This window comes from Diabrotica virgifera, chromosome 3 (assembly GCF_917563875.1).
Source record: "Diabrotica virgifera virgifera chromosome 3, PGI_DIABVI_V3a".
In the NCBI taxonomy this organism is placed as follows: domain Eukaryota; kingdom Metazoa; phylum Arthropoda; class Insecta; order Coleoptera; family Chrysomelidae; genus Diabrotica; species Diabrotica virgifera.
Window position 1 is genome coordinate 36,631,870 of NC_065445.1, and position 11,073 is coordinate 36,642,942.

Here is an 11,073-nt window from a genome sequence, read left to right on the forward strand (position 1 = left end):
ATATAAAATATTATAATAAAACATAAATGTAAGTAAAATAAAAGGATCAATAATATTGGATAACCGTCAATATTTAAAGTGTCAGTAAATAAGTAAGTGAGTAATTATATAATAAAAAAAATAAAAATGTCAATATGAAAATTAAAAAAAATAGTCATCAAACTTACTTCATAAGCAGTTAAACTGTATTGTATTAAAAAGAAAAATTACTCACGAATATGGGTTCATGTGTCTATGCATTTGGTCCTGGATTCTGGGCGTCTAACCTCAGCATCTCCATTGATTTAGATACTTCCTGTCGGATGTGGCGTCGAAGCTGCTTCTTCCATCGTCGATACAGTAGCCATCCGACGATGATTATGGCCAGGCTGAACGATACAATTCCCAAAACTCCAGGGATTGATAGCTTCTCGTTTTCGCCGGTTTCAGCTGTCACACCTCCGCTGTTGCCTGCTTGGTTTATGAAGATCTGTTCCTCTTTTTCTTTATTCTGGTTGTTTCCCATCTTACGTGTAGAGCTGCATACCTCAATCTATATGCGAACCAGAAAACTCCATTCTTTAACTTAAGGCACGGGTCGCCATGTGATGTTGGGGGTTGCTGGACGAAGACACTATCCCGAACAAACAAACTTAAACTTTTTACATAACTTTATTCTTACAAGGTTAAAGGTACAATTACAACTACGTCGACCGACATTATCGTTAGGATAGGTCAAGGTGACCCATATCTCGGTAACTATATCCCCTGACTACGCGCCAGCAGAGTTCAGCGAACACACTGATCCAACAACGATGTCTCAGGTACTCGACCTTCCCACTTATATCTATTATATTAAAAACAATGCCCATATGTATTACCATATATGGTTATGCTATACGTATTTCAATAATGACGTGTGCTTTGTTTGCAGTCTTGCGAATGAGTTGAATACTTTGAACTTTGCTACTGTCGTAATAAATTATACAAATTGCAACTATAATATTGACCTTAGGGCCGGTTGTTCGAACGCTAATCAAGAATGATCATTATCAAATAATTAATTACTGTCAATGTCAACTTTGTTTGGGTCGTTAAAAAGTCTGTGGAGTCTATAATCAATTAATATAACAATAATTATTAACATAATTAATAATAAATCTCATAATTGAAATTAATTATGTTTTCAGCAACCCAAACAAAGTTGACATTGACAGTTTTGGTGACAGTAATTAAATATTTGATAATGATCATTGTTGATTAGCGTTCGAACAACCGGCCCTTATTCTTATAACAAATAAATTAGGAAAATTCCGTGAGGGTTGTCGTGTACCATCACAGTGTATTTTCGCTCAAGGTCACGCCTCCTCTGGCTTGTCGGATAGTACACGTGACATATCAATCGAAGCGTATTGAAAATTGAAAAGTCGAGTTTGAATCTTTAGTTCCGGCTTTCTGGAAGTCATTTCTGTTTAAACAATTAAAACCCAAAGTTTAGTAAAAATTACTCAAAAATGGTGAAATCGTATATCAATCGACGCAAAGTTACACGAAGAGTTCAAATATCGACTTCCGGTTCTACTTTCGATCACTCGGTGAAAACCTAGGACTCACGAAAGTCACGAAGTCCAATAGGACTTTTCAATGCTTCTCATTTGTTTCGAGCTCCTGTCATATGTCGTATATTAATATTATACACAGATTATACGACATATATGAGAGAAGCTCGAAACAAATATGAAGCGTTGAAAAGTCGTATTACTTGTTTTACATTCAATTTTTTTGATAACGCCAAATTTTATAATAGGACTTTTCATTCACAGTCATTTTTGCTTCGAGCTTCTGTCATGTGTCGTCTAATATTAATATATCTACGTCATGCGTCTTTGGTTTGTATAATTTTACCAATAACGTGTGACGTAGATATTATATTAATATTAGACGACACATTATGACAGCAGCTCGAAACAAATGACAATCGATGAAAGGCCCTTAGCGGTAGCATAGACATATTAACCGTAGATAATGCATACTGAGCAAAAAAGCATATCGCGGAAACTGCCGATCGGTGGTCTATCTATCTCTTTTAACAAAGCGATCCCGAGCATGTGACAGACAAAGATGACTAGACCACTCAATCCTTAATATTGACGTTACACCTCGATCCACAGAGCGACCCATACCTTGCCTAATCTACAGGTTATTCACTTTCTGTCACTTGCTGTCGTAGAGTAAAGGCCGCGTCTCACCATCAAATTTGATCAAACAGTTTGAGAAAACTGCGGAAGTACGTCAAAGTGACGTCACAATTGCAGTTTTTTGGAATTCTAAAAATCTGTGCTCTCACTATCAGTCTAGTTTGATCAAATTTTTTGTATTGAGTTGTCTAACTTGTTTGTACTTTATTTAAAATTAAAATTTTTCATTATTATCCACAATGAACACTCAGGATGTGACGTCACTAACTGTCACTTTCAGTTTGCTCAAACCAGTTTGATCAAATTATTTGATGGTGGGACGCGGTCTTAAGAGCAGACAAGGCATACTGAGCAAAAAAGCGTAACGCGCGGCAGTCGACCGGTGGTCTATGGTCTATCTATCTCTTTTTACTAAGCGATACCGGTCATATGACGGACAAAAATGGCTAGACCACTCAAAATGAATATTGACCAATGGCGTCCTTGATATCGGTGTTACACCTCGATGCACAGAGCGCATAATTAGCCTAATCTACAGGTTAATAGGTATATGTATGGTAAGAGCGTAAGAGCCCGTTCACATGAGAGGCGCTTAACGTGCGTTTTGATAACGCGCGATTAGTTGTAAGCGCCTCTCATGTGAAGGGGGTCTTTATTTGGACTTAAGTATTTTGTTTCACCTTTAAAATGAGGATGCACGTGTACAGAACCATGGACTCAACTGTATTTCAGTAATAGGGATTTTCATCGATTGTCATTTGTTTCGAGCTTCTGTCATGTGTCACATAATATTAATATATCTACGCCATACGTCTTTGGTTTGTATCATTTGGTATATAGCAATAACGTATGACGTAGATATATTAAAATTATGTGACACATGACAGAAGCTCGAAACAAATGACTGAATGAAAAGCCCTATTTCCAGTGATGTGGGTAAGGGTAATTTCAGATCAGATTTCAGTTCAAAGTATTGTAATATTTAAGTTGAATTCGACCAAACCCAGGACCCAGAAGGAGTATTTTTTTTATTTGGTTGATTTCGTTCATTTCTTATTTTCGTTGGTGTGGTGATATGGTTTGATTTGAAGTGATGGCAAAAGATATCCTCTAAAGTTATTTGTTTTGTTTAAAGACAAAACTAAGATTTGCAAATCAAATTGAATAATAATAGAAATGAAACAAGAAGCTACATAGTGAAGAAACTTGTAATAAAATGGAAACGGATATTAAGATTGAGGCCTGTGACAGTCTTTTGGATGTTTTCAAAATCGAAATCAAAGAAGAACCTAAAACAGAAAGTGCTCAGGAGGCATTTAATTATTTAGACTCAAATGTAAACACTGAAGTACCACAAGATGAATATAAATTTAAGCTATTTGAAAAAGAACAAATAAAAAATAAAGAAGGTAAGTAGGTAAATAATAGATATTAAAACATAAGGCAAATATTCCCTAATTGCATTTCTCCATAAGTTCCTCTCTTGGGTCATATCAATATTAATCCCCTTTACCAACATTTCCTGCCTTAGCGTCTTCTCCAGGTCAAGTTGACCGAGCCTTGGTGCAATCCTACTTACTTTCACATGAAATTTATCAGTCTCTGCCACACTACATATTCACCAGGGACTCCTTTCTTATTGCCCTCCACAGAATTCGCGATTGAAACAGAATATAGAGGGCAGGTCGAATGCAAGAAAATGGCCGATATAAATGGTATAAACAAACATTCAATTGAGGAATAGAACAATACTGATTTGATTTAAAATATTTTAATGTACTCATAATGCTGGAATTTACTAAAAATTTCTTAATAGTGACCAAATTTCATTCAAATCAACAATTGTCTGGTTTGTTTATACCACTTATAGTAGTTTAAATTTATTCCACCAGAGGTCAGCTACTTTGTTTTTCATCGCGAATCTCTGGAGGTTCTGTATCATATGCTTTCTCAAGGTCAAAATACCATATGAACCTGTCTTTATTCCTGTATCTTTCCAGCAATTGCAATTAAATTTGTATTTGCAATTTTCCTGTATCATCAATTAATGAAAATTGCATCTGTTGTTGATCTGCCTTGTATAAAGCCAAATTGATTATCGGATATTTGGGTCGCTTCACATATCCATCTATCAATTACTCTCTCCCATATTTACATGGTGTGACTAAATAGTTTCATAGACCTGTAGTTTGTGCGTTGTCTCCCTTGTTTTTGTAAACAGGCACTAATAAACTGCTTCTCTATTGTTCTTGCATTTGTCCAACTTCTATAATTCTATTAACCTTAGGATGACCAAGCGGGGGAAATTGTGACCCCAGCGTATGTTTTTCTTTAATAAATTCAAAAGTATTTTTAATTTTTAACTCATTATTTTTTTATTTGACTTTAATATCATTCTAGATATCCTCATATTTTGAAATAAAAAAAAATCGCTATATTTTACGAATAAAAAATATATTCTGAAGTTGATGTTTAGTGTAATTACAAGTAGTTTTACGCTAATGACGTCAAATGACATCGACTTTGCAAAGTAACAAGACACTTACTCAACATACATACTACACATGACACTAATACTCATTTTGTGACTGGCTGAATGACATAAAGTCCATGCCAAAAAAAATTAAAAACTAAAAAAAAAACTTTATTTTTTTGTTAATTGTCATTTTTGACATGGGGTCATTTTCCCCCCCTTGGTCATCCGTGTAACAAAAAAAGGTTGGTCATCGGAAGGTTAAATAAACCTGTTAGCCAACTTGCTTCTGTCTCTCCTAATGCTCTCCATACTTCCCATGAATATCTGCCCAACTGCTTTTTCTTTCTTTATTTTTTGAAACGCTTGAGCCACTTCCTCATTTGTTATTTTGATGACCATTGCTGTTACTGTCTCTGTTAATTCAACAGGTTTTCAGTAAAATTCTTCATTTAACCTTTATTCTGGCGTATTCTGTACGCCAGATAAAAGAATTCTACTGCAAATATATTTAAAAATTTAATTTTTGACCTTGTTTATCTTTCTAACATATCACTGGAATGTGCTTTACAATTGGTTTTAGTTTCGTTATAATCAGCATTCTGGGAAGATCATAATTTACAGTTTATTATTTGTTGTTTCTCGTGGTGGACAATATTCGCCACGATTATAATAATATAAGTAGTAATATAAGTACATCTTTCAATTGTTTTTTGGTCATTATGGCACAAAATACACTTTTCTTTATAAACAATACTTTTTTTATGTAAAAAATCACATTTCAAAAAAAATTTTTTTAGTATTTTTTCCAAAAACCACCTGTATTTTTTCAAAAAAAAAAAAACAAATCCGCTGTTTTTGAGTGTATTTTCTTGTGGCGTAGTAAGTACGCCACACGTGTAGTTATGATATAATTTGATACGCGGGTAGTTAGAGGTTAATAAACTGTCTCAAAATAGGTACTGTTTCCACCTTTTTCTGACATCCTTTTCGTGGATTAGTATTTTATTTTCATCTCAGATACATCTAATCTGATTAAAATCTTTTGCTTTCTTTGTTCTCTGTTTGGCATTTTATATATCTTTGTCTTGCCCTCCCTGGTATTAAGTTGATCCCATAAATTTGTATACGCTTCTGCTTTAGCATATGCTACTGCTACTTTGGCGACAATATAGTTTTAAAGATCTGTCAGCTCCATTTTCTTGCCATTTTTTATGGAGTGTTTCAAAGGTACCTAATAGTTATAACTTATTGGATAATTTAGACATTTATTGAAGAATTTCTTGGTGTTTGTGTTTAAATTAGTGGAAAAAAAGGGCAGGGTCTTTAGGGCTATGAAAGTTATATCACTGAATTTTTATTCACTTACTGATGCTTGTACAATGGATTTTTAATGGAAACAAACGTTCTTTTTTATGTAATTTCCATTTAAAATGTATTTCTTCATATAACACAACTGGTTGACACTTAAAAAAGAAAATCTTTATCTTATCGTAAGATGGTACAGTGGTACAGTTTCCAAGAGATTTAAGATACAATAGGTTTGTTCTAGCATGCAGTTTTGTATGGTTTGACACCAGATATTGTACTGCTTTACTGCGCATGTTCAATCCACAAGCTGGTAGCAAACTGTTTTTGTTTTTCGCTAGATCACTTTTTTATCAGAGAAAATACAAACTTCAAATGTATCCAAATTGTTAAGGCTTATGCTGAATATTGAAAATTAATGTTAAAATGTAAATAGTGGTAAGTAATAGTCAAAATATATTATTTTCATTTAAAATTTTTAAACCTCAAACAAATAATTCCACTGTGCAAGTCGCAATCTGAATATCCGAACAAAATCCGCAAATGCTGACCATTTCGATCCAGTGTCCAAATCAAAATTTACTTTTGTGAGAACGCTCGACTAGTTTAAGACTGATGCTAGAACTAACATAATATTTATCAAAACAGAAATCAAATAAAATTACTTTAAATTGATTTTACAACAAATGCGGTACATGTACCACTGGAAATACATATCATTATTTGAGGTGGTACACAAAAATACAGCCAAAATCCAGCATATTTCTAGGCAATTAGATTATCTACCTAACTTTATAGGTATTTCAGTTAGGTGGTACCAAAAATAATTAAAAAATTTTTGTGATACCTGACATGACTCAAAAAGGTTGAGAACCACTGCTTTAGATTGATTATTGCATTTCTTTGTTTTGACATACAATTTCCCTTATGCTCAAATACACTCCTGGTCAAAAAAATGGGACAACTTAAAAATGGGCTATTTTTGATGTCTCGAATCTCCTAAACCTGTTGTCCGATTTTAGTGATTTTTTTATTATGTTATAGCCTTATTCTCTAAGAATATGGATGTAGTAATAGTGTTGCTGAACATGTAAATGTCATTGTATACTGGGTGTAACAATAATACTGTGTTTTTTCCTGAAAGTTCATAACACCCTGTGGAATATTCTAGCATTTAAAAAATATTAAAATTAAAACTCAATTGTAGCCTTAGTCTTTCTTAACATTCTGTCTTTTGACTCATTCACTTATGTTTGATAATAAAAAAGTTAGGTACTTTGACAACTAGCTATGTTGTTCATCAATACAGGGTCTTTCTAAATAAGTGCGACAAACTTTAAGAGGGTTAATTCTGCATGAAATAATAATGACAGTTTGTTTTATTAACATATGTCCGCAAATGCTTCGTTTCCGAGATACGGGATGTTGAATTTTTTCTTACAAACTGACGATTTATTTATTGCTCTAAAACCGGTTGAGATATGCAAATGAAATTTGGTAGGTTTTAAGAGCAAGAGTAGTTATTTCACATTTTTTGACATAAAACTAAAAATTTTATATTCGCCATTGGCGTGCATACAGGTAATATGACCGGGTAATATGACCCGTATGCACGCCAATGGTGAATATAAAATACATAATTGTACGTCAAAAAATGCGCAATGACTGCCTCTTAAAACACACCAAATTTCATTTGCATATCTTAACCGGTTTTAGAGCAATAAATAAATCGTCAGTGTGTAAGAAAAAATTCAACACCCGGTATCTCGGAAATGAAGCATTTGCAGACATATGTTTATAAATCAAACGGTCATTATTTTTTCATGCAGAATTACATCTTAAAGTTTGTCGCACTTATTTAGAAACACCCTATATTGATGAAGAACATGGCTACTTGTCAAAGTACCTAACTTTTTCATTATCCAACATAAGTGAATGAGTCAAAAAGCAGAATGTTAAGAGAGGCTAGGGCTACAACTGAGTTTTAATTTCAATATTTTTTAAATGCTAGAATATTCCACAGGGTGTTACGAACTTTCAGGAAAAAACACAGTATTATTGTTATACAATGACATTTACCTGTTCAGCAACACTATTACTACATCCATATTCTTAGAGAATAAGGCTATAACATATTAAAAAAATCACTAAAATCGGACAACAGGTTTAGGAGATTCGAGACATCAAAAATGCCATTTTTAAGGTGTCCCGGTTTTTTTGGCCAGGAGTGTATTTATTTTATGGTTGGTTTGTATTTTAGGTTATCCCCAAGAGGAAACCAAAATGGAGATTATGGAGACACTAGTTGAACATTCATCTTCCGAAGGAAATTACATGAGTCAACACGCTGAAGGAAACACATTAAAGAAAAATATCAAAGTCGTCCAGTTACTCATTGTGAATGGACAAACACCTTTAAAGTGTGAAACTTGTTTAAAACAGTTTATTAACACAAGGGAATTGTTAAATCATTTGAGAATTCACACTGGAGACAAGTTCTTCAAGTGTGAATTTTGCTTAAAGGAGTTTACTATAGCAAGACTTTTAAAAGAACATTTGGTAACACACAGTGAAAACAATCCTTACAATTACAAGTGTGAAATTTGTTTTAAGCAGTGTTCTCAGAAAGGTGATTTGAAAATCCATTTAAGAAGACACACTGGTGAAAAACCGTACAAGTGCGAAACTTGTTCAAAACAGTTCATTAACACATGTGAATTGAAGAGCCATTTGAGAATGCACACTGGGGAAAAGCCTTACCAGTGTGAAGTTTGTTTTAAGAATTTTAGAATAAGGGGTGGTTTGAAAACACATTTGAGAGTTCATACGGGAGAAAAACCGCACAAGTGTGAAATTTGTTTTAAACAGTTTTATCAAACAAGTCATTTGAAAAGACATTTGAGAGTGCACACAGGAGAAAAACCTTACAAGTGTGAAACTTGTTTAAAGCCATGTAGTACTACAACTCATTTGAACTGGCATTTAAAAACGCACACCAGCGAAAAACCTTACAAGTGTGAAATTTGTTTTAAACAGTTTAGAGAAGCAGCTGTATTGAAAGGACATTTGAGAATGCACACTAGAGAAAAACCTAAGTGTGAGATTTGTTTTAAGCAGTTTAGCAGTGCAGCTACATTGGAAAGACATGTGAATAAAATTCACACTGGAGAAAAACGTTACGAGTGTGAGATTTGTTTTAAGAAATTTCGTACTAAAGGTAAGGTGAAAAGACATTTGACAGTACACACTAGCGAAAAACCTTACAAGTGTAAAATTTGTTTTAAACAGTTTAAGGCAGCAGCTACATTGAAAACACATTTGAGAATTCACAGTGGATAAAAACTTCACAAGTATGAAATTTGTTTTAAGCAGAGAGAAATGAGAAGTCCCAGATCTAAACAATAAATCTGAAACTTCTCGTGGAATCACTTTCTGGTAACATCCTTAATCTTTGCCTTTTACAATTTATAAGGAAAGGAGATGAAGACTAAGGGAGACGAAAGGAACTCTACAATATGCAGTCACATTCAGTCTATTCGTCTAGGAAAAATTCCAACAAAAGTTGATTCTGTGTACTCAACGGGGGCGGCCCGTCGGGGTAGGCAAGGTAAGCGCCGCCTACCCTCTTCAAATGTAGTACAATAATATAAATTATTAATATAAATTACTTATTTCAAAATTGTAATTTATAAATTTTGACACAATACCTACAATAAAATAGCAAAAATTATCCAAATTATTTTTAAAAATATCCAAAAAATTTTCTCCGTAGTTATAATTATTGTACGCTCCTTGTAGTATCAGTAGTACTGTATAAGATTCTATATATTCTTCCTTGGTCAGGCACTTAAAAACGTAGCCTGAAATAGAACGACGCCAACACCGAATTGACGTGCGATCTCTCTCTGTTTACGCGACAGGCCTGCTGCAGGTCTGCTGGTAGCGACCGTATTCTACGATTTTGAAAGGGCGAATAGGCACAGAGTCTTGTAGCCGGACCTACAAAATTTTATCAGTTGCTTCTCTTGTGTCTTGTGAAACTGTTTTAAATAATTGTTTTTTGATTTTGGCTGTTATTAGTAGGTTAAGTATTGAATAAAACTAGGTAGGACAATTTAAATTTGTTTATGAAAACTGAATAATAAACAGGTAAATTTGAGATCGGTCTATTGAAGGGCATTTTAATTTTATATTAATTTAGTAATAATTCACTAACGACAAATAAATCTGTGAATAGTTATTTGTCAGTAGTCCATTATATTTTTATTGTTTCAATACCATTTGGATAATTTAAAGTTAAACTGACGAATTGTGTTATTAGATTATATAGATAATTAAAAATTTAAAGCGAGGTTAATTGTTAACTTATCAATTTATTCGAACAGTAAATTATTATTTGATACATAAATAAAATAAGTAATATTTGACGTTGTTGAAACGTAGGTGTGTTAGTTTTATTGGTGGAAAAACTTTAGTCATCGAATATGAATATTTTAAACGATGTAATATACAGTTTGATCGAGACGCCTTTTTCAAGGCGCCAAAATCAAGAAAGATCAGAAATTATTTCAATGGGCCGGCCTTTACCAAATTTAACAATTTTATCCACAGATAAGACAAAAGACAATCGACCATTTTCGAGATCGTTTTAAACAATATGGTATGAAAATCATAAATGGCTAAGCGGAAGTTATTTTAAAAATTCACTTTTCTGTTGGCCTTGTCTGCTGCTCTCAAATTTGAAGAAAAATGTTTGGGTGAGTCAGGGATATTCAGATTTGAAAAATTTATCAGCTAGTGTAAAAAAACATGAATCTTCGAAAGAACATTTAAACAATTGCTTAGGTTTAAAACGGTTAGAAAAAATAAACAAACTATTGACAGTGCTTTAGCTGGACATATTTCTCTATCTAATAAGATATATAATGAAGAAGTTGAAGAAATTGATGTTACAATTCTGTTAGTAAAACAAGAACTTGCATTTCGCGGTCGTGATGAGAGCCATAATTCTTCAAACATGGGTAATTTTAAAGAAATTTTTAATTTAGTAGTTAAACGCGATCAGGAAATCCAGGATCATGTTAAACAAGAATGTGTGTGTACTTTGTACGCACG

The 11,073-nt window shown here is 33.3% G+C and overlaps 1 protein-coding gene across 1 annotated transcript; it reads left to right on the forward strand.

The window, feature by feature from the left end:
* Window positions 1–3,050: 3,050 nt before the first annotated feature.
* LOC114326015 (zinc finger protein 664-like) lies at window positions 3,051–9,688 on the forward strand. Its single transcript, XM_028274201.2, has 2 exons — window positions 3,051–3,586; window positions 8,219–9,688. The coding sequence occupies exons 1-2, from the start codon at window positions 3,394–3,396 to the stop codon at window positions 9,295–9,297; spliced, it is 1,272 nt and encodes a 423-aa protein (XP_028130002.1). The 5' UTR covers window positions 3,051–3,393; the 3' UTR covers window positions 9,298–9,688.
* Window positions 9,689–11,073: the final 1,385 nt, after the last annotated feature.

Excerpts from the sequence above, each read along its gene's own strand:
- LOC114326015 (XM_028274201.2), top strand. The coding sequence starts at position 3,394 with ATGGAAACGGATATTAAGATTGAGGCCTGTGACAGTCTTTTGGATGTT. Across the intron at positions 3,587-8,218 it reads ACAAATAAAAAATAAAGAAG|GTTATCCCCAAGAGGAAACC; the intron begins GTAAGTAGGTAA and ends TTTGTATTTTAG.